Genomic DNA, 25,061 nt, shown 5'->3' with positions numbered 1-25,061 from the left:
ACTTTTTGAATCTCTATCGAGATCTGCTTCAGGTTCAATGGTGTTTTAACTTTAGAATGCCCAGAGTTCAAATTTTAAACTGCCAATTAATTCAAGTGTTTGAATTATTTAATACCAAATAATTTGGCTATTTGTGTCATTCTCCATTATATAGGCCCAGCGTCCTCATATTAATGTTTTTGCCCGAAATTCTGTGAATAAGATGTCAATATTATTGGGGATCCTTCTCATACTCATATTTATGTTCCTTTAGTCTTTTTTGTAATGACCTTTTTCCTTGATCCTACATACACTAAGTCTCTGTGAAACCTGTTGTCTTTGATTGGTATTCTGTATACCCCTGGTGCTCTCATGTTACTTGGCTTGTCTTTCTCATTCCTTAGTAGAGCGTATATTGTCTGGGTTTTTGTGTACGTTAATTTGATCCTCTTCTCTTCTGCTATTTCCTTGTATATGTGATGAAGGTCTTTATTGTACTGGATGACCAAGTGATTTGTATTATTGGGTTGTTTGGAAAGTAATTTTGTTTTTTTTATTACTAGAGGAATTAGATGTATTTTTACCAGCCAATTTTATTTTAAACCACATTTTCATTATATACTTTGACAGCTGACATTTTAAGGCTTATTTGTAAAAAGTTTGTTTGATTCTGTGCAATTGTTTTTTTTTTTTTTTTTTTTCGGTGACCCATCAAATATGGAAAATCGAAAGAATCATTTTTGGCATATTTTGCTTTTATAACTAAAAAATCAAAATGCTGTTCAAACAAGAAAAAAATTGTGGTACATGTTTGGAGAAGATGCATTGAGAGAAAGACAGTGCCAAAACTGGTTTGCAGAATTGTGTTCTGGCAATTTTAATATCAAAAATACACCACATTCTGGATGGCCATTTGAAGCCAATGAAAACAAAATAAAGGTACCGATTGAAGCGATCTGCCGTATAACAACACGTGAAATCACTAAGAGATTAAATCTGTTAAATTGAACCGTTTATTATTACTTAAAACGAATTGGTTTTGTTTCAAAGCTGGATATATGGGTTCCACATGTTATTAACGAGAGATGCTCTCTATGGTGGGATTTTAAAGAAATTTTCTTTTTTGAGCTTTTACCAGACAATTTAACAATTGATTCGAAAGTGTTCTACCATCGAGTAAACAAATTGAGTAATATCATCAAACAGAAAAGGCCAGAATTGATCAACAAACAAAGTGTAGTGTTTTACCACGATAAAGCCAAATTTCATACAAGTTTGGTAACTGGTCAGAAACTGTTATGGCTTAGATGAGATGTGTTATCACATCAACCATATTTGCCAGATCGAGCACACACAGATTATTACTTGTTCCGGTCTATACAAATTTTTTTTAACTGTAAGACATTTACTTGAAATGACAATGTCAAATATCACTTGGATCAGTTTTTAGTAAACAATGATCAAAATTTTTATGAATGTGAAATCATGCTACTACCAGAAACAATGACAACAGGTATTTGACCAAAATGGTCAATATATAATTCAATAAAATATTTATTTATTATAAGAATATTGCATTTATTTTTCTACGGAAAAAACAAAATTACTTTCTGAACAACCCAATATTTTCATGCTCAGGTGGACTCCTGTGTGTGGAGTGTGGAACTCCTGGGCTGCCTATGAATTATGTCTTTATTGTATCCATGAACGGCTGCTATATCTTTCAGGTGCTTGAGTTCTTTGGCCGTGTCTTCACTTCTGATGTTGTGGGTGAATGCTCTTTTTACTAACACTCTGAAAGCAACGATCTTATATTGATATGGGTCTTCTGATTGCGCTGATATGTATAGTGGCGAGAACCCCCGGTTTGTAGTATACTGTCGTTTGTATTTCATTTTGGTTGATTTGTATGGAGATGTCTAAAAAATGTGCCTCTGAAGACTATGTTTGGTCTATTTTGAGTGTGAGACTATACAGGTTGTTATCGATGGTGTTTAAAAAATTGTTAACACTCTGTGTATTTTTCCATACCATTATTACATCATCTATATATCTCTTGTATAATATGATTTCCTTTGTGAATCCAGGGATGATTCTTTGCTCTAATTGCCTTGATATTAATTCACACAGGTTGCCCGAAAGGGGTCTCCCTATTGGTACCCCTCTTTTTTGCATGTATGCTATGTTTTCAAATCTAAAAGATGAATTATAGCACATGAGGCACATAAGCTGAAAGGTTTCCTTTGAGATGGTACATTGTATTTGGTAAGTAAGGCATCCCTGAGGGCACAGAAGCAGGATGAAGTTTAATTGATGGATACAGGGCTGTGAAATCCATTACAGTAATGTGGATGTCATCTATAACTGATATTCCTCTCAGTGCATCTATTAGTTCCCTGGAATTCCTCACTGTATAATTATAGTCTTTCAATAGATCTGCTACTATGTAATCCACTTTATTCTCCAGAATCCTAGTAGGGGATCTGGCTTTATCGAGGACTGGTCTGATGGAAGGCATGGGCTTATGAGTTTTGGCAAAAGCAAAAAGCCTTGATGTGTCCGTTGACGCTACCACAGCATATTATTTTCATGCTCAGGATTCCTGAGCACAAAAATAATACAAATTGCATGGTCGTCCAGTACAACAAAGACCTTCACATATACAAGGAAATAGCAGAAGAGAAGAGGTTCAAATTAACGTACACAAGGACCCAGACAATATATGCTCTACTAAGGAATGAGAAAGACAAGCCGAGTAACATGAGAGCACCAGGGGTATACAGAATACCAATCAAAGACAACAGGTTTCACAGAGACTTAGTGTACGTAAGATCAAGAAAAAAGGTCATTACAAAAAAGACTAAAGGAACATAAATATGAGTATGAGAAGGATCCCCAATAATATTGACATCTTATTCACAGAATTTCGGGTGAAAACATTAATATGAGGACGTTGGGCCTATATAATGGAGAATGACACAAATAGCCAAATTATTTGGTATTAAATAATTCAAACACTTGAATTAATTGGCAGTTTAAAATTTGAACTCTGGGCATTCTAAAGTTAAAACACCATTGAACCTGAAGCAGATCTCGATAGAGATTCAAAAAGTTTGTTCATGCATCTAAATATTGCACCTTACTGGAAATAAAAAGGTTCTGAAAAGGTTGGTTAATCAAATTAATCTGCATTCAAAAGAAAATATATATTAAATGATTTTATGATCTGAAAACTGAAATGTCTTTCTCGTCACATATTTCCAATCTTCAACTATTCTTCACCCCTTTGATTGTGATGATAAAATGATTGAAAATGTAAAAAGTTATTGTTTTGATCAATTATTATTTTATTCAGTTTTTATTAGAACATTAATTTTGACCTCAATGTACAATATTATACAGAAAAGTTTTAATGGATTATGTATGTCTGTAAAAAATAATTTATTATTCAAAAAATAAAGACTAAAGACTAGTTGTTAGATTTAAGATTTTTCTTCTTTTTTGAAATTTCTATTTTAACAAATGCATCTTGTTAGGTAGAAAAATATTTTAATTTACTCTGCAAAACTAAATGTTACAAAAAAAGTGTGCTGTTTCATAAAAACAGCACAGTGCAGTTATGGAATGCGCACACAATCCCATCCTGCATCTATAATTCAAAATTTCATAGTTCTGCTGTTTTCCATTGCAGCATAGTTTAAGGGAGCTTATACCTAACAATAAATTAAGCTGCATACAAAGAAATCAATTTCAATATTTTGGAAAATAGGATTGTGCTAAAATTTTATGAATTTGATTAACATTTTTCATAATAGCCAAACTGCTAAAGAATTTTTTATGGTGTGGGTGTCCTGAACATACAGGATTATATACTTCATAATGTATATCATGCTTCAATATACATGATGATGTGTGCATATAAATGTAATATAGTATCCTTCTCAACATTTAAGATCTCATAAACAAAAATTTTCATCATTGCCCCTCCACACTACAAATAAAATAATCCACATATTTCTAGTATGTTAATTTCTAGTATGTATATTTCTAGTATGTTCTAGTGGTAAATAAATTACCACTGAAAAGCAAAAGCTTTAAATTTCAATTGTCTCTCAACAATTCTGCCAAGAAAATGGCCAAATCTCTCTCTGTAAATTAATATTAAATAGAAACTAATTAGAGAATCATACTAATTTCAAAACTTATTAATAATTCCAGTCTCCTTATGCAATGTCCTGAAAGTTTAGTTTTGGTTCTGTTTTGAACAAATAGATTCAGGAATTAAAAGTTTAGCTTAATGGAAATGATTTTTTTGTAAATGGATCAGTAACAATTACATCAAGTAAAGATTAATATTAATGAATAAATATTATTATTTATTAATATTTATTTTTATATAATTATTATAAATTAATAATTATATTAATTATTTTTTAAATTTAGGTATTGTTATCAGTATGTATTTTACACTCTTTCCATCAAATATCCCTGACGGTACATCTCCAACTAGGTACGTTTCTTTATTCAAATTTTGTGTTAAAACTAAGTTTTGTCAGTAATTTAAAATATTGTATTTTTAGATCAAATATTTCTTAGAAGATTATTTTCAGCAACTCTTAACAGAAATTTCTGGATGATGAAACATCAAAGATAAATGTTAATTTTATTATATTGAAAAGCTTCTTGCATGTAAGAGTTAATTAGATGCACGAGGAGCATAATAAGCCTGGTTCATTAGTTCTAATTAACTATGTTTTTTGTAAATTAATTTTATTACTTCAGTTTTTTCCTTCTGTTGTAAGTAAATTATGTAAATGAGTCATTTATTTTACATTCTGAATTTCTGTCAAATTTGATACGTTGGAATTCGACTTTATAATTGATTGCCGAAAACTGTAAAAAGCAAATACCCTATTTTGTTTTCAGAAGACTATTATTTAATTGGCTAAAGTATTGATATAATTGAGCTGTTAATCAGAAACATTAAATTAAAGAATAAAAATTTTAATTAAATATTATAAGAAAATTATTTTCAAGTTTTGTAAACAATAAAGATACTAATGATGTGTAATGAATTGTCAGTATTAATCATCATTATTATGAAACTTGTGTAATTTCCTCCAGATTATACAATTTAAAGCATAATATTTTTAAATTTTAAACTGCCATTTTCAAGTATTGAAAGTTGATTTTGAACAAGAAAGAAATTTCTTTAATTTAACTTAAATTAACTACATTTAATATTTAAAATTTTCATTGGTTTATTTACAACATTCTTAAGAAATTAGCAGATGACAAAAAAGTTTATGTAGTTTTTGCAATAGTGGCTTTTGCAATACTGCAGAACTTTTTGGTCACCTCAAACAATCATTGGATAAGTTTGTTTTTAATTTGTAAAAACATGTTTTATTCATTTGTAATTTTTCATATTTTAAACTCAAGACTCCAAACAATTGATTTCAAAGAAAAAAAACAAGTTCTTAGTTTTTATATGGTACCTCAGTATATGAAACTCACTTTAGCACATTTTGAATTTTCAGTAATTTCAAGAATTAAAGCAGCATTATTTATGAATTATATATTATTTTGAATTCATTTCAGTACTAGTGACAATAACAGTGCAAGGTTCATTTGTGTGACAATTTAGTGCATTATAGAAATGAATAAGGTTTTAAATATACTTTTCTTAGTTTTGATGTAATATTTTGATTATCTTAGTTGTTAACATGTGTGCTAAATTTGTCTGCTGTAGCCCTAAATAAGTTAAAAACTAAGAGAATCAAAATTCAAAATAATTTGATAATGTTTTAATTCTATAAATACTATAGTTCTGACATTAATCCATATAGATGAGGAGAGAAAGATTACTTTAAAATAATATACATACAAATTATACAAATACAGTGGAACCTCTATATTTGTCATTAATCTGTTCCTAAGGACCTAATGAATATGGAATATGACAAATATAGAAACAATTTTTCTCATAATAAATAACTGATATTTAATTAATCTGTTCCCATCCTGAGAAAAAGGAACAAGAATAAAAATTATGTTGTTTGTAAAACTTTATCTTTATTGCACTAAATAAATACAGTATAGTGGTAAAAGGGGAAGAACAGTATTAATAATATAGTATTGTTTAGAAGAAGACATATCAATTAAAATATTAGGTAATTCCAATTATGATCATGGGGTCTGTTTTGTCAATGATTCAGTAGCACTTGATTTAATAAAGAACTTGTCCAGTGTTGTGTGTTTTTGTTTGCTTTTTAAAAGTTTTCTGAAGTAGGCAATTACATTATCATTGAATGTATTTGTATTTTGGTCAACTATAGCAACATTTGGGTGCCACTTTGGAGAGATTGGAACTTGGTTTCTTGCATTGATTATTTTTCAATAACTCAACAATGCACATGACGACCGCACAAAGCAGACTGATTAACTACAGCTAGCTAACACATCTGGCTGATCGGCGTGAGCGTGAGATTGTAGTGCCACTTCCGGTGTTAGGAATGATGATGAATATAGAAAACACTGATGAATATGGAAAAATAAAAAAGTCATCAAAATGTGACAAATATTGAATATTACGAATATAGAGGTTCCACTGTATACCAATTATATCTGGATTTATTCAAGTATAATTTTACAAATTTTATGAATTGATATAGAAATAGACAGTGTCATTGTCTCATATTATGTTGAATTTTTTAAAATTATTTAGAATGTCTGAAGAAAGATTGTTCCAGATGGTATAATTAAAAACATATTTGCCAATAAACCAGACACAAATATATTTCCAATTATAATATCTGGGTCTCTGCTCATCTGCTTTCAAATGTATATGTAATTTAGAATACTATTAAACTATACATATAACTGATTGTCTGAATGATCTGTATTCCTTCAAAAGAATTCTTAATCAAAAAAATCAAGAATTTATTTGTAGGAAGATAGTTGCTCTACTTATAAATTCTAAATGGTTTATGATTTGTTATGTATTATTCTATCAGTTGACATTAAAAACAACATGGTGTTCAAATAATGCAAATTTTTTCATCAATGTTTATTGTATTAGACCCTTTATTGATAATTTGAATTAAAAATTATTTATAACAATTGCTATATTTGCATGCAAAATACAAATTTTGTTTTACATTCTTGCTTGAAGATTATTATTTGGTTGGTTTTTATTCTTTTTTTTATTGAATAGTTTGCTCATTAATAATATAATATTGTAATTAAGTTTTATATATATTGATAAAACTGAATCACTTTAAATATTATATTCCAGATAATTTTTAAAACAGAATATTCAAAATATGATTTTATTATTAAAATTCATATTAGAGATGATAATTTAATCAAAAAGATATTTGATTGTAATACAGTATTTATAATAGATTTGAATTATCATGAAGGTATTTGATTTTGTAATATTTGTTTTTTTTTTTTTTTTTCGAAGTAACATATATACAATACTTTATCTTAAAATCTAATTAAAGTTTTAAATATTTCAGTGTTATGTCTCCGTCTTCAATGTCAAGTTGGTCTGCTGGCAATATTCCATCATCATCATTCGTTAGTAGCACAACTTCTACCTCATTTACTCCAACGTATTCATGGGCTCACACTGTACCTACCTATATGCCGTGGACTACTACACTACAGACACCAGTAATGCAGTTTACAGCACCCTTTCCTCCAGATCCTTGTACTTCACAAACAGCCACTAGTTGGGAACTTTTGCATAATCTTGGAACATCTCAAAATAAACCAAACAATCATCAGCATTTGAAGAGAAAAAGTGACAGTCCAGAAAAGTAAATCTGTTTGATAATTTACTTTAATTTTTAGAATTTAATGTAATTGGAAAATTGTATTTCAGTTTGAATTTTAATATTAATTATACATAACTTTACAGCATAAAAATGCATAATTTAGAATATTGCTTTTTCATATTTAGACACAAATTTGTTTATAATTATAAAAGTAATTTCTATTAAGATTTTTTAAATTATTAAACCTGTCAATAGGAACATTAAATGCTGAAAATTAATCTGATTATTTATATTGATTGAAATAGACCATACCATAAATCAGAGATTTCTAACTTATTTTTATTGCAGAACCCTTTTCACTTAGTAAAAAAATGTTGGAACCCTGACAGTTGTTAATTATTATAGATAAAACAGCAAATAGAAACATAAAAAACAATTTATTAAAAATGCAAAAGAAAAAAGATTAATAATTGAAAACAAATATCATTACTTAATTCAAACTGGTCTTTAATGTGAAGAGTTGAACTTTTTTCTTTCAATATTTAAACAGTGCTAGTGCCTGGATTTTTACCTTTGTTTGGATCCATCTTTTCAGTATTGTCACAAAAAACATTTGAAGAACTTGCTATATTTTTCTTCAAATTCTCAGCCAATGCTCCATGATTTTTTAATTTGGGGTCTACACAATACTAAAAACACTATGAATTTATATAATTCCTACTATATTTTTATATGAAAAATACCTAAAATATCACAAAACGATTGTAGTGCAAAACTTTAATAATGTTTGTCTGATATGCCTGCTTGTACTCTGCACCATTGGGCTACAAAACACTATAGATAATGGTACATTAATTAATGATTGTATTATTATTTATATGTTGCATACTTTTTTGGTTATTTTTTAAAATGATTTTCTAGCTGTAGGTTTAAGTTTTACCATTTTTATGGTTTTTATTATCTTGTCAAACATTATATCATGATTTTGGTTTGTTCCATTGTTGATAAATCTGTCCCCACTGTTTATAAATCTATAAATAACTAGCCTGTGTTTCAAACATCATAAGAGGATTCCACCGGAGACTAGAACAATTATATCTCGCATCCCAAATCTGCATTGGCACATTCATACACCATTAGACTCAATTGATTTTTTTGTGAAACTGCAAATTTTGTTGATGGAACCCAAGTTGGGAACCTCTGCCATAGATGGTATTCTATTTCAATTAAATTATCAACTGTAAAATACTATCTATTACAAAATTTCTCATATTCATTGTGAATATGAGAAACTTTCATTGTATATCTATTAATGCTGAGTTAACTATCAACATTATTATCAGAAAAATACTGAACTTCTAGTTTTTCATTTTTTATCATATATTTAATCTATCAAAAATATCTTTTATTTACAAAAAAGCTTCTCTCTATTATCAGGAAAAAATTGGAAACAAGGGTATTAAATATTGTGCATGTTATTTTATAACAATCTCAAAAGAAATATTACTACAAGAGCAACTATATCCTTTGATAAATGAAATTTAAAGTAAGATTTCAAAAATACAAAATTGATTTAATAATTACTAAGAAGTTTTTATGAAATAAATATAATTTCATTTGTACAAATGTATAATAGTTATTAACAGAATTTTTTCTATCATTATATTTTTATAGCTTAAAACCACCAAAACAGTACATCAGTGAAGAAAAAATGGTAGCACGCCTTAATGAACTGCACATCAGCAACAGTAATATTGCTTATGATTCACAAACACCTACTTTGAAGAATAAGAATATTGAGACAAAGAGGCCTTTCAAATCTTTGGAAGAGTTAGAGGAAATGTTAGTAAATCTTAATTTTTTTAAAAATATATTTCTATTTTACAAACTTATTTTGGAAAGTATTTGCTATATTTAAAAATTTGATGGCTAAGTTTGTAGATGTAATGTAAATTTTCTCAAAAGTACAGTATAAAAATTAGTAGAGAAGATTGTGTATCAATGTTAACAGAAAACTGTAGGGCCCCAGGCCCCTGCAAATTTTTTAAAGGGTTTATCTTTTTACCTGTTGCCAATTCATAAGCAAATATTAATATTAACTAAAGTGTTTTTCAATTTTCTTTTCATTATAGCTTTTCTATTAGAAAATCTCATATAAATCTATATAGTCAAATCATTTAATTAACTCAATGAAGCTTAAATATCTGTATTTTTGCTTGGTGTGTGTTTTAATTTTCTTGAAAATTTTTTTTTAGTTGTTTCATTAATTTAGGTGTTTTGTGTCAGCCTGCCTAGCTGTCATCTAATATTGTTTATTTGTGTTTTTCTATTCTTTGCCAAGCAGGCTTCTGAAGGGTTTTTGATTTGTGTGCTTTGGAAGTAGTTTTTGTCCATGGTAAGTCCATGGTAACTGTTTGACACAGTTTTGTCAACAAAATCCTGGGCCAGGTCATAAGAGTGCCTGCCATGGAGTGCCTTTTGAGTCCACGATTGCTTAATGGTGTCTATGCTTTTTATATGTTATGTCATGTCTGTATGATGTGAGTATAAGTTTAATGGTGTGTTATTTGAATCTGCTAGAGTTACTACTTTATGTAACTGTATGTTTCTTATTTTTTGTAGAAAAACTCTTAGTGATTGTATTTGTTTGTAGTGAAGGTTTATTATGTCGATCTTTCAGTGCATGTGTTTTGTACATTGCGAGTGTTTAGAATAGATATGTCTATAATGTATGTGATTTTATTGTGTTTGTCAATGAGTGTGACGTCTGGTCTGTTGTGGTAAATTGTTTTATCTGTGATAATGGCTCTGTCGTAGTACATTTTGTGTGTTGTTTTCCAATACTGTCTGTGGAATGTATTTGAATGTATTTGTAGTATGGTTTATGGATGTCTACTAATTTGTGTTTCTTTGCAAGCTCTTGATGTATTTTATTTGCTACTTGATTATGTCTGTATAAATAATTGTCTGTGCCAAGAGCTTGCAACCAGAAGTCTGTGTGTTGTATAGTTTTTGGCACGATATGACATTTTCTGCATGTATCATTTGTGAGTGTTGTATCTCTGAATATATGTTTTCTGTAGTTTTTAGTGTTTATGACCTGATCCTATATGGCAATCATGAATCCTTCCATCTCCCTAAGGAGGCATCCCCGAGCTAACCAGCTGTTTGATGCAGTTTTGTCAACAAAATCCTGGGCCAGGTCATAAGGATGCCTACCATGGAGTGCCTTTTGAGCTCATGATTGCTTAACGGTGTCTATGCTTTTTATATGCTGTTTCATGTCCATATGTTGTGAGTGTAAATTTAATGGTGTTTTATTCAAGTCTGCTAAAGTTACTGCTTTATGTAACTGCAATGTTTCTTGCTTTTTGTAGAAAAACTCTTGCAGTGTCCGTATTTGTTTGTAGTGAAGGTTAACTATGTCAATCAGGCCACGTCTGCCATCTTTACTTGGAAGGGTTAATCTTTCTATGGTGGATTTAGGATGATGATGTTTATGCTTAGTAAGTGTTCTTGTTTTCCTTTGGAGTTACTCAAGATCTGTGTGAGTCCAATGTATTACTCCAAAAGAATATGTGAGTACTGGAATGACATGTGTGTTTATTGCTTTAACTGTGTGTTTTGCATTTAACTGTGAGGTTGCCGACTGGGTGCCGACTATGTCAAGAAGGTCAAGCGGTCGCGAAGGGTCGTATGTGGGCGATCGGCACTGAGACAGACTCTACGGTTACAAGACAAGAAACCGTTTATTTGACACGAAAGAAGCTTACAAGATTTCCGCGATCTTGGAAGTTCTAGGTCGGCAGCAGCCTCTGGGTCTTCCTCTCCTTTCGAATATAGTCTCATTTTGAAGGAGTGTCCCTAGGTCGCGAATGGCCAGTTCCCTCGACGACTCCGCGACTCCAGGACGATGCGGTCGACTTCCGTTGATGGAAAGTTGTCGATCCGAGGTCGGGAGACGGAGACGAAGATGGGCACCAGACACACACACAACAATAGATCCGTCACTTGGAACTTTCGGGAGAAGAAGTCCTCGCGTCCTTGAATTCACAGGTTTTATCTGTTTTCCTCCGATTCCGCTTTCCGATTGGTCTCTTCTCGTCACATGGCGACAATTCGAAACCTTTCGGGGGCGCGGGAGAGGTCAAAATCGAAGTTTAATTCGATTCCCACTCGGAGATAGACGATCTACGTTTCCCCATTGTTCTATTGTTTAAAAGTTCGCGTCGTTTTCTTTAAGAAAAACTATTTCTAACTTTTATTTTTTTTTTCTTCTAAAAAAAATAATTTTTTTCTAAAAATAAATGATTTTAACGCGAATTTCAGTGTGGTTCGGACCTATCCAGAGCCTCACAGAGCTTCCCGCCAATTTAAAATGTCGTAACGAAATAACGACATTTTAGCTGGCAGCTCTGGAAGCTGACAGTCCTTTCTCCCTTTGTTTGCCAAGTGACGTAACAGCGATACTTGTCTGAGAATCCAGCCTTCTCTGGCGCGCGTTCGGTTTCGCGTTACACCAAAGTTTTTTTTTTCGATACATTATTGAATGGTATAGAATATCGTTCACAATTCATCGAAATGTTTGTGTAACATCACATGTCTGTTTATAAGATTGGTTACAAATAATCAAATAACAATCACGGTCATTGAATAATATTTTAACAACATAAATGATCGACAAACTATTTTCTAAAACATGTGAGTTTTTTTTTTCGTTTTCAGACTGAGCAATTCACATAATCTCAAAATTTTCAGAAAATGGTCTGAAACGGAGGGGAGAGGAATGGAATGTATTCGTGTTCCCTTCCTAATTTTTCGGAACATCTGATTCAGAAATCTGATAACAGGTTCAACGTTTAGTTTGATTTGCCTGTCTCAACCAGAATTGGAACTTGGGAACTTCATAGCCATTTCCGGTGCACGTGTAGCGCGGAGTTCTCTGGATCTAAGTTGAAGACACGTGCTTTTCGAAGCTATGCATCTAGTTCCGTTCCAAGTTTTCTGAAAAACTTCGTCTTTACCATGGGGGTCGAATCTTTTCCATTTTTTTTTTTTTTTTTTTTTTTTTTTTTTTTTTTTTTTTGTACTGGACCGAAAGAGGATCATGGAGCATTGACGGTGTGCAGTTGTGATCTTGCCAATGTCTTTACGGCCATAACTTCCGGATGTCAGTTTCTTGAACCAGTGACAGTTTTCTATCATCGGTTTTCCGACGCAGATTACCGCTAATCAAGGTCACGCAGTTCAGAGTGTTGTTCCGTAACTTCCGTTTGATCTGGTCAGAGTCTATTCGCAGTCTCGACTGTGACAGGTATGATCAATCATCATGTACGCAAAAAAGGAAAAAATTTTCTGACATTTTGACTATATAAATTACTCAATCTATAACAGAAGTTTTCATCAATGTTTTGATCACGACAAAATTGTTTTCCGATGAGCGCGAATCAAATAGAAGATCATCGTTAAGTTTTCTCGAGAGTGATCAAATCCTCATTCTCTCTAGGACGGACAAAGTGACAATTTTCTGTCATCTATCCTAAGTATGAGAAAATTTTGGAAAGGCGTTGACCAAGGAGATAAGTCACTTTCCCGATATGACTCTCTTCCCTTGACCAGTGTAGGCTCAATCGTGAGCGCTTCGTAAGGGGTGGACAGAACAGTTTACACGAAACAAAAACAATACTATGGCTCCCTTTCGAAATGCACCACGCTCACATTGACTTGAATTCCGATTCGCGACAATTTTAACATTTAAGCACGTTTTTTGCATACATTTTTTTCAGCGACAATTTTTATTTTCAGAAAACGTGAATTCAATTAAAATTAACATTCGCTTTTGTTTTTATGATGATCTCTCCTCTCCAGAATGAAAGTTCATCATTCACAGTTCGCAAAACCGGACCGATAGAAAATAGAGAGTAGGATACCGTAATCGCTTATAATCTTGACCTTAGGTTAAAGTTGCTATATTTTTTTTTTGCAATTGACAATCTGCTTGCTTTGCGTCTACCTTGGGACTGAGAAAAGCTAAGCATCTAGTTGCGGTCGCATTGGCCTGTTTCCGGGCTAATACTGTCAGAAAATCCTCTACATAAAGTGCCTGTTCTAAATTTCGATCGACTTCGGATTCGATTTGCTTATTCTGCGGTTGATGAAAGAGTATCTACTGAAATAATTAGCCTATATCGCAATGAATACGATGGATTTATAATCGGAACCTGCAACGCATTGGCCTCGATCTCCACTCGACTAGAGATGGCAGAGGGACGTCCTTTTCTCCGTACCAATCGGGCGACAGTGGTTGCATGTTATGAGGTTGTGAAAAGCATTGCAGCGAATTCGGATAGGGGTGTGCGTTTCCTACTTCGCTATTCCTTCGTTCCATGGGTTGTCCTGTTTGTTTATTCTGAATATTATCTTTGCGCACCAGTTATCGGTACTGACAATGTTCGATTATCTAACAATTTTTCCTAAAGTTTTAAACTGTTTAAAATTTTGACCCATCTTTGCACCGAACGCAGATTTCTTATGGAGTTTCACTCTTCCCGAATCCATTAGGTTATTCTCTGCCGTTTCAGCTTCGCACCTGACAAAACTGTGCATTCTGCTAGTCACTCGTTTCTTCCCTAATGGCTACCTTTAGAGCTTTTGTGAATGAAGCAGTGCCAAGCATCCTGACGCTCAGTTTAATGTTTTTACTTATATTTTGAAAAACTGACCTCGGAACATCTTGCCTACTTCCGCTGCTGGCACTATTTTATAGTGGCGTTTTCTTGCTCGGTCAAGCCTATTTATTCTATCATTGTCGCACCTGCGAGCTTGCGCTTGGTTAACTAAAGCATTTCTGCGGGATCATCCAGCTAAGCTCGATATTTTTTTAAGGGATCGAAGAAGTCATAATACGCTTACTTTCACCGAAGAAAGCAGGTATCATTCCTCTCAAGGCCAATGAAAGAGAACTGCTAACTAACTGGCGAGTTCGCGCCGAAGTGTCTGTCTCAGCATCTATCGTTCCGACCCACCTTTAACTCAATTTCGGGGCGAAATTTTGATGTCGGCATCCTCAACTATAGTGTGGGCCCGCTGAATTTGTGCAAATTCTGCATTTAAAATCCCACTTCTCTGACACCAGTGTGAGTTTCTGACTGGGTGCCGACTATGTCAAGAGGGTCGAGCGGTCGCGAAGAGTCGTATGTGGGCGATCGGCACCGAGACAGACTCTACGGTTACAAGACAAGAAACCGTTTATTTGACACGAAAGAAGCTTACAAGATTTCCGCGATCTTGGAAGTTCTAGGTCGGCAGCAGCCTCTGGGTCTTCCTCTCCTTTCGAATATAGTCTCATTTTGAAGGAGTGTCCCTAGGTCGCGAATGGCCAGTTCCCTCGACGACTCCGCGACTCCAGGACGATGCGGTCGACTTCCGTTGATGGAAAGTTGTCGATCCGAGGTCGGGAGACGGAGACGAAGATGGGCACCAGACACACACACAACAATAGATCCGTCACTTGGAACTTTCGGGAGAAGAAGTCCTCGCGTCCTTGAATTCACAGGTTTTATCTGTTTTCCTCTGATTCCGCTTTCCGATTGGTCTCTTCTCGTCACATGGTGACAATTCGAAACCTTTCGGGGGCGCGGGAGAGGTCAAAATCGAAGTTTAATTCGATTCCCACTCGGAGATAGACGATCTACGTTTCCCCATTGTTCTATTGTTTAAAAGTTCGCGTCGTTTTCTTTAAGAAAAACTATTTCTAACTTTTATTTTTTTTTTCTTCTAAAAAAAATAATTTTTTTCTAAAAATAAATGATTTTAATGCGAATTTCAGTGTGGTTCGGACCTATCCAGAGCCTCACATAACTGTGTTCTGATAATAGCCAAAGAATACCAATAATTTGGTATTATTGGTATTCTTTGGCTTGAATTGTGATTTACCGACAGTTCCCCCCTCTTTTCTCTTGTGTGCAGCCCGCATCAGTTCAAAAGTTTTGAAATGCGGCCCTTACATAGAAAAAGGTTGCCCATCCCTGGTCTAGGCCAAATTCCATTTGTATATCCTTGGTGTATGAATGTGTGATTTCTAGGAGTTGATGAAGTTGTTTTGTGTGGATGCATAAAGTTTTATGTCGTCCATGTACATGAGATGTGACAGTGTAAACTGTGTTGTTTAACATGTTGGATAATGGGTTCAGGGTTAAGCATAACCAGAGAGGATTCAAGGAATCTCCTTGAAAATTTCCTTGCCTAATAGATATTTGGTTTGTTTGTATGGAAGTGTTATAAACCCTGAGATGTAGTGTTGTTCTCCAGTGCTGCATAGTGTTTTGGAAGAATGGAATGAGTGATAGATTATTTTGTACATGTGTAGAATATGTAGCAGCCAACTGTGTGGAATACTGTAGAATGCTTTTTCTGTAGAATTGCTTTTCTGTAGTCGATATATGCCATGTGTATGTTTCTGTGTTGTTTGTGTGCTTGCTGTAGAATGACTGAATCTATGAGTAACTGTTCTTTGCATCCTCCTATGGTAACCATTTTGTTGTTCAGTAAGAATGTTGTGTTCTTCAACGTGTTTGTATATTTTGTTTGCGATACAGGATGTCAATAATTTGTAGAGTGTTGGAAGACATGTAATTGGTCTGTATTGTGTGGGGTCTGTGGTATTGTTGTTTTTAGGTTTCATGTAGGTGATGCCCTGGGTAAGAAAATTTGGCATGTCTTGTGGATTGATGATGATGTGTGTTAGATGTTTAGCTAGTTCCTGGTGCAGTGATGTAAACTTTTTGTACCAGAAATTGTGAATGTTGTCTACACCAGGTGTCTTCCAGTTGTGTGTTCTGTTAACAGTGTATTGGAAATCATGTATGCTTATTTCAACACAGGGCATAGTTGGTATGTTGTGCAAGTTTCTGTTCTCCTCCTCGATCCAGCCTGCATCAGCATTATGCGTGACAGCACTGGACCAAAGAGAAGACCAATATGTTGTGAGTTCTTCTTCTGTTGGTGTGCCACTGTGCTGTGTAACAGTGTTTGCTTTGTTATTGATTTGTCTGTAAAAGAGTTTTTCATTGTTTGTAAATAATTTATTTTGTTGTTTTCGTAGTGTACATGTTTTGTATCGTTTGAGTCTACGTGCTTTGGCAGCAAGTTTTTGTTTTAGTGTATCAATGTATTCTGTAATGTGTGTGTTGTGATGTTCATGTTTTGTGTGTGTTTTTATTTTCTTGAGAATGTTTTTGAGCTGTTTCCTTAATTTGGGTGTTATGTTGTTTTTAGCGTATTGTGTCAGCTTGCCTAATTGCTGTCTAATGTCATTTATTTGTATTTCTATTCTTCTCTGCCAAGCAGGCTTGTGATAGAATTTTGTTTTCTGTGTGTTTGTCTGTGATTGTACTTTCAGCCCATGGTGTGTCACTACTGTGACTGCCCCAGCATAAACTAATGTATGAATGTCTGCAAGTGTAGAAATTGAATGAATGTAGTGTGGTAGTAAGTGAGTGTTTACATAATTTAGTGTTTTTCCTACTTCTTTTGACGTGTTGATTTTTGATATTCGTGGTCGTTGTGTGGGATCTGTGCCTGTATATTTAGTGAGTGTTTCCTGAAATATAAGTGAGAGCGTATTAACTAAATCCATGTTTATGTTATCGGTGATGGATGAGGAAGTGTCTGTAGTATCGTTAGTGGTAATCGTTGTATGTGTGTTATTATCAATGCTTGTTGCTGGATTATCCTGACAGGTTACATGATCTTCATTAATGTTAGATGTTTCTGTCTGTTGATGTATTTGATCAGCAACCTGTTGTTTGATAAGTTCAAGTGTTCTTTGTGGGATAAGGTTGTTGTGTATAATTGTTCTTGTTTGATCAACAACCCTTTGTTTAGTGACAATGAGATGAGGATATTGTGTGAATCTATGGTATAGTTGTCTGTACGTTGTCACATTTGTTTTGAGTCTTGTGATGGTATAGTAAGTATGGATGATAAACTTATCTATTTCTATTGTCCATTTCATCCATTGGCATGGTTTTTCAGCCTTTGTGGTCTGTGGGTGCATTGCCACAGAAACACAAGGGCTAGGTTGGTTTCTCACTGTCGAGGGCATTGCAGTAGCCATGCTTGGGCCAGTGTTGCTTTTGCCACCAGTAATCAAGGGAGACTGGCCTATTTTTCAAACATGAGCCTCTGCCTAACCCATGAATGCAAACCTTGTTAACCTGGGCGATGTCCAAGCCGGTATCATACTTAGATCTGGTTACTATCATGATAAATATCTCCACAGAATGTGGGTGTGTGGTCACTCTTAGCTTCATTTCTCCCCGTATACCTTACTGGCATGGGTGTCCTTACCAGGAGCTTGCTCCAGCCTACATTGCTCTATGGATCAGTAAAATTACTGGGCTCTCCCACCACGACCAGGTGGTGACCGTGGGAGAGTTATTATTATTATTATTATTATTATAACATTTGTCTAGATATGCTTTAAAGATTATAATTTTTTAAAACAGGTTATCTGATGAATCAAGTGAAGAATCAGATCCAGAAACAGGAGGAATTACTTTATCACCTGAATTGAAAAAATTAGTGCAGTCTGATCTGTTTTTAGCAGGAAGTCCTTTGAAAGAACTGTATGTAAATTGGTTTTGCCTTTATAAATTTTTTTGCCTACATAGTTGAGATAATTCATATCGTAAAAGATTTAAAACAATAATAGTCATTAATATTAAGAGATTATTCAGTATTTATTAATAAATTAATGTATGTAAATGGATTTTTAATATACATGAAAATGAAAATCATCATTATTACTCTATCAACACATACCTGTGTTACTGCCATTCAAAATTATTAATTTTTGAGTTAACATTGATCATATAAAAAATGATATTATGATTACAAGAATATTTAAATAATCCATTGTTCTAAAAATCGTTTCAAAATTCATATTCCTTTCTATTATATATAATTTGATCTAAATTATTTAGTGGACTATGAACCCAAAGTTGAGTTTTAAAATAAACACTTGGCTTTTATGCCAAGTGTTTATTTTAAAACTCAACTTTGGGTTCATAGTCCAACAAATTCATCAAACATGGTTTTAAAGAGAAGATACTAAATTATTTAGTTTTTTAATATATTCTTTTAATCAAAAAATAATTCAAAATAAAACTAGTAATGTACAGTACATAGTTTGTTAGTTTGTTAGTTTGTAGCCAGATACTTTTCCTGGTTAACTATGTTCATTATTTCAATGATCTTGATACCATTTTTGGCAAGATATTTACTTAAAGAAGTCATATTGAATCATTAGTTTAAAACTTTGTACTTTTGGAGATATTTTTTAATTTTATTGTAGTCTTACTTCCCTTTCAGTGTTCTGTTTTTCCCACTAGCTTCCAATCAGCTGTTGATTATGGCTTGCCCATATGGGCTACAACTATACTAACTTTGTTGCTTAAAATTTCATCGCGCAAAATCCCAATAGGGAATTATTTTATGTGGGATTGTGTTTGTGTGGATTGTGAATGATTAGGTTGACTCCTAGTGTCACTGTATTTGGTTTGTTGATTTTAAGAGTTATGCTTCTCAAGCTTCTGACATTCCAAACATGGAGAACTACCAAATGCTACTACCCATTGTAGTGAAAATTCTGGTTGGCATGCATTTTTACTCAAGTACAGTTTAATAAAATTTTGTTCTATATATTCAGAATCATCAGACTAAAATATTATTTATTGCAGTAAAAACATAAGTAAAATTTTTAAAAGAACTATTCATGCCTGCACATTAAAATTTAAATTTTTAAAATAAATTTTAATATTTTTTTGTTAATTGTAAATGATTACACAAGTGTCTAGACAATCATCTGGTATTAGTTTGGGTGCAGCACAAATTTTACACAGAATTTTGGTTTATGTGGTGTACATCTGACATGAAATGAAATTTCTTGTGTAAAACAATATCATACTGTGTTTTATTTTTAATAAGCTATATCATTTTTCTGTTATTAACTCTGGTGAAATTTTGCTATAGTAAGATTTGTACTTCCAAATTTATGTCAACACACATTAATTGCTTTGACTATATTTTGTTTTTAAATGTTTTAATAATTTTTTTTTAGCTTTGTACTTCATGCATTTCCTACCTAATTTCTGTTATTGTTTATCCAGACATTTCTTTTTAAGCACAATAATGAATGCTCTCTCTTCAGGTGTGAAGATTTCTTCTTATGATTTTGTTATAAGAACTAACTTATGATGCATTTTAATATGTACTTTTATATACATTATTTTAGTGTGTTTTGGTTTTGGTTCATTTTTTTATTATTGTATTATTTGTAGTTTTTGTATTATTGTATATATTATTTTCATTTGTTTTAAAGGAATTGTTTATTAATTAGGGGACAATCATACCATGTTTTTGTAAGACATTTATTTTTTTGTTTAATATAAATAAATAAGTAAAATGGCAAAGCCATTTTTGGGATGAGACTATGTCTTGGACAGCACAAGCAACACATGCGCAAATCTTGCACTCGTGCCTGTTTGTAGAAACAGTCTTAGCATTTCATATTTTCTTTTGACCCATTTTTGGTCCCCTGACTACCTACAAGTCTGTTTTATTTTATGTGCACATGATTTGGGCATCAAATACTCTGTGCCAAATTGAAACTCTGACAGGTATTCCTTCATACCTCTAAAGTGTGCAGCCATTGACAGCAGTGTGATTTTATTCAGTTATTGATGAGACTGAATAAAATCACTGAAAATAACTGAAAAATCACTGAAATCACTGAAAAATAACTGAATAAAATACACTGCTGTTCAGTTATTGAATAAAATAGTTGCTGAATAAAATCACACTGCTGTCAATGGCTGCACACCTTAGAGGTATAAAGTCACACTGCTGAATAAAATTTCTTGGAGATAAAAAAGATGGCAAGAATCATTGAAAAATGGTCATGCAGATGAAAATATAAAGCTGAGTACAAAATAGTCAATGTCATTACTTTTGACATGAAATCAGCTTTCTATAGCTAACATTATAAAAAGATCGCTTTATCTTTAAAGTAATCATGACATTGTTCTAAACAACCAATGATTATTTCATATATTCATCTAGTAAGTATTTCTTCTTAGATTTTATTTTTAACTTTTACTATATTTCTGCATGTTGACAAATAATTCATAAGCAAAAAAGGATTGATAAAAATGGATCTACTGCCAACAAAAATATATTATGTGATTTTGTTGATTATTTCTTCTGTTGAATCTATTAAAAACATTTTCTGAGTATTTTAGATTCTAATAGTTCAAAAAGATATTTAATTTTTACAATGATGATAATATTGTATAATAATAATTAACTTGCTGTTGAAGTGAAAAGTTATTTAATTGTTATGTTGGGAATTTGAACAATTTCATTATCAAAAATTATGAGATCCTTGTGTTAAAACTATGGAGTAAACATCAAATTATATAAATAGCTCTTACAATTAGTTGTGCACTCTCATCCCATGATTGAACTTGTGAATCTGAGAGGAGTTATGGTTCATTAAAGGATATGACATTGAATGATGCAAAATCAATGATAGCATGAATCAACAGATGAACTTATGATCATATCAATTTAATGTGCTATCATAAGGGTCAAGTTTCCTGTAGTATTAATCCTTAGTCTATTAATTCTATACTACTATTTAAAATATAATTACTACTATTGGATATCAATTTATTTTTAGAACAAAATTTTTTGTATTTTATAGTTATTCTAATTATACATTTATTTTGTTTTGGTTTTTAAAACATTCAATTTGTGATGCTTACTTTTTTATTTTCATGTAGTATAGAAATTTGATACTATTAATTAAAATGAAACAATCTTTTTTAATGTAAGCAGTTTGAAAGTGTAGTCATGTTTCTTTTCTATGCTCTATTATGTTGATTCGTTATTCAATGTTTTACGTATAAAAATTTTTTTAAGTTAATATAATCATCATCAGATAGAGAAAAAAAATTAATTTGATTAACATGCTATTTAAATTCTATAAAATAATTCTATTTAAGTTCTAAATTCTAACATTTAATTTAAAAAATCAGAGTGCATGCATATTTATTTGGTAACTTATTTTATTTAATTATCAAAAAAGTAAACTCTTGATGTTTGAGCAAATGAATGAACAAATCATTCAATTTTAATAATTGCATCCTACTCAGTATCAAATTGTTAAGATTGAGGAAGGATCCTATAGAATTCAGAGTAAATATTTAAGTTTTAAAAGAATAAAACAGAAATTTTGGAGTATAGAGTGAGAAATGTGAGAAAATGATTAAAAAAAATTACAAGGAAAATTTGAAAAAGAAATTCTTGGTTTTCGAGACTGCTTGAACTGAATATTTAGAGAGTTGCATTATGGGTTTTGGTATTGGAATAGAAGTTCTTCTGATTGAAGAAATTTTGTAGTCTTATGGGATGGACATGGACACCAAGGTGTGCTAAATTGCAGATTGGGTACAGTAACCCAATGTTCCGATCGAATGTGGAATTATTTGAAATATACAAAGCCGCTGCTACCATTCTATGTGTCTCAAAATTATTGTTTTCTGGTGTATATGTTATTGTGGTCAACCTGTGTGTAACTAAATGTCTGTTATTTGTTTTCATCACATCAATGGCTGAACTTGTTTTATTGATGTTTTTGAAAACATATCTTAGATTATCTTTTGAAAAATTTTTTGAAGATAAAGCCCATAGTCTAGTAATATAAAATAAAAATTTTAATTTCTTACATAATTTAAAAACCTCAAAAACTAACTTTTTTTATATTATATTTTTTATATTAACTTTTAGGAAAGAACCTTCCATGGCAGTAGTTCTGTGGCAACCACCAGGAGGAATATTACCTCAGAAAATAAAAAGTACATTTAATTCAGAAGAAAGAATAACTGCATCAAATTTTCCTGAAAATAATAATAATGAAGGAACTGTCGACAGAAATTGTGTGAATACAAATAAAACAAGGTATATCTTTATGATTTTTATTATGAATGAATTTTGTATTGAGATAATATGAATCCACTCATATTTATCTAGCAGAGATATCAATCATTGTTTGAGCAAAAGATGATAACAACAAATGTTAAAATTAAAATCATATTAAAAGCTTTATTTACTTTAGCTCGGGCAGAGTCACATAGCTCTACTAGTTACTGTTAATAACCTCTTTGAGATGACCTTATGATAAAGGCATCAGCCTTCTATTCTTGAAAAACTTGAATTAAAGTTCAGGTCAGGAACTTCAGGAATTTTTGTGGAGGTACCATCCCTCACACCACCTGGCTAGCCCTATTACATACCTGGCTGAATGTAATGATGATATAAGGTGCATTTATGTTGAGACACTAGGGTTTACTAGTGTGCAACAAATCAATTCAAATTGAGAAAGCTAAACAAGTGGTTACCTCTGTACATCCTAATGTCACCCCAGAAAGCACAGAATGGAGAGTTAGTGCAAGGCAATGTGATATTAGTTTGAAAAATGGCATCAGTCACAAACAAAATCTGCACAGTGGAAATTATGTTTCCAAGTGATATAACAGTTGGACTTCAAATAGATTGAGATACATTTATGCTCAGATAAATAAAATGTAATAATTAAAAATGTAATGTAAAAGTTTATGGTTCAATATTGCAGTAAAAAACTAAACATACGTGATATGAATGAGTATAAAATACGTATTTGACTATTTGAATATAAATTTTTAAAAAGGTTTTTTTAAATTTATTCCTTGGTGTCTTAGATAAACATCTTCAAATTTTTGTTTTAGAAATTACTTGTCAGGAAATGAAAAATTTAATTATCAACAAAAATGGGAATCGTTCATATCAGAATAGTTTCTCCTGAGTAACTTGGAGGATAATTCCTTTCCTATTCCTGTTTTTAAAAAGTAGTTCTAATAAATTTGCATTCTCCTGATATTTCTTCTCATCATCTATTAGGTTGTTAACAAAATAGTTAAATTAAAACTGCTGAAATAACAATGGATCTAATAAACAACTAGTTTTCTGCTATGTTTCCATTCAGGTTGATATGGAAATCTGGAGATGCACTGAGCACTCAAAGTAGTTTGCCAGCTGAGTGCATCATGAAAAGGCTTTTTCTACCTCAGTGTAGAAAGAATAAAAATAAAACCTCTTTGGAATCAGCTAGATAACATAATAAGTATTATATCTATTCTTGACCATCAGAAGTATTACTTTTACAATGTTCAACCAACACCATTATCCTTGACAGAGATTTGGCACTTTCTAGATTGTGCGCCTTTGAAATTAAAGAACTGACACACATTTAAAAACATACGCATGGAAGATATAATGTAATCATTAGCATAACTTATGCTTGAACTGTGTAATTATTTTTCAAGGTATGTTGTTAACCAGAGCGGGGATCGGCAACTTTTTGGCAGTGTTGTGCACCCCTAAGTTAGTGTCATTCTGGATGCTGACATGATTCTACTAATTTTGTTAATATATATATATATATATATATAATCAAAATTGGTCTGGTTATAATGGACTTCAAAAATATATAATTTTGAGGTTAAGCTGTTAATTATGTTCTTACATGTGCACATGTAGATGGTGACAACAAGCATAAACACATGTGCTGTAATATAAATACACAAGCAAAAGATACATTAAAAATGAATTATACCATGACCTACACTGAACTGTGGCTTCCGTTTAAATGTGTAATTAATAATTAAAATATAATATTTACTATATTTCTATTCTATTAGAGTATCACTGAAAAACATCCTGTGTGAATTAGGTTGCTGACCCCTGGCCCAAAGTGTTAGTTCAAGTTTCATTGAGGGCCAGTCAATCTTTATATTAGAAATTTAATTTTGAATAATTAAATAAAATTTATCTTTTTACAAGAACATGGTGTAACCACTTTTTAGGCTAAATTCATACTTTTATTAACCTCATTGAAATGGAAGTGGAACAAAAGGTAAGACGGATTAATTCATACTCTACAAGTAATCTTTTATTTCCTAAATTTTGTAAAAAAAAGGCATAAGTTCATTCTCATACAAAGCTGTAGAATGTAATCAACAGTATCAGCCAGTCAAAAATGTATGTTACATATTCTTAATTCACTATGCTACATTTTCTACACCACACTGAAAGTAGAGTGTCAGTTCTCACAGGTTGTTCAATTGGTAGCAGCGAGAGGTCAGCTTTATAAATTAATTTATTGAACAATATTTTTAAAATTTTGGGATTTCTAGTTCT

The 25,061-nt window shown here is 32.0% G+C and overlaps 1 protein-coding gene across 5 annotated transcripts in view; it reads left to right on the top strand.

Moving 5' to 3' along the window:
- The window catches only part of LOC136983516 (uncharacterized), a 345,314-nt gene that overhangs the window by 318,556 nt on the left and 1,697 nt on the right, over positions 1–25,061 (top strand). The window contains exons 2-7 of one of the 5 annotated variants that reach the window (XM_067280277.1): positions 4,423–4,489; positions 4,560–4,668; positions 7,503–7,805; positions 9,438–9,605; positions 18,272–18,391; positions 22,614–22,784. In XM_067280277.1, the coding sequence (XP_067136378.1) occupies positions 7,507–7,805; positions 9,438–9,605; positions 18,272–18,391; positions 22,614–22,784 (758 nt within the window). In that variant the 5' untranslated portion in view covers positions 4,423–4,489; positions 4,560–4,668; positions 7,503–7,506. Of the gene's footprint in view, positions 1–4,421; positions 4,490–4,559; positions 4,669–7,276; positions 7,404–7,502; positions 7,806–9,437; positions 9,606–18,271; positions 18,392–22,613; positions 22,785–25,061 lie in introns of those variants that run through there. The other 4 variants (XM_067280275.1, XM_067280274.1, XM_067280278.1 and 1 more) reach the window with 4 other exon arrangements.

Source organism: Centruroides vittatus, unplaced genomic scaffold (genome assembly GCF_030686945.1).
Source record: "Centruroides vittatus isolate TY-2023 unplaced genomic scaffold, ASM3068694v2 contig_882, whole genome shotgun sequence".
Classification (NCBI taxonomy): domain Eukaryota; kingdom Metazoa; phylum Arthropoda; class Arachnida; order Scorpiones; family Buthidae; genus Centruroides; species Centruroides vittatus.
The sequence above is the reverse complement of the archived record's forward strand: the minus strand, read 5'-3'. Positions and strand labels throughout refer to the sequence as shown.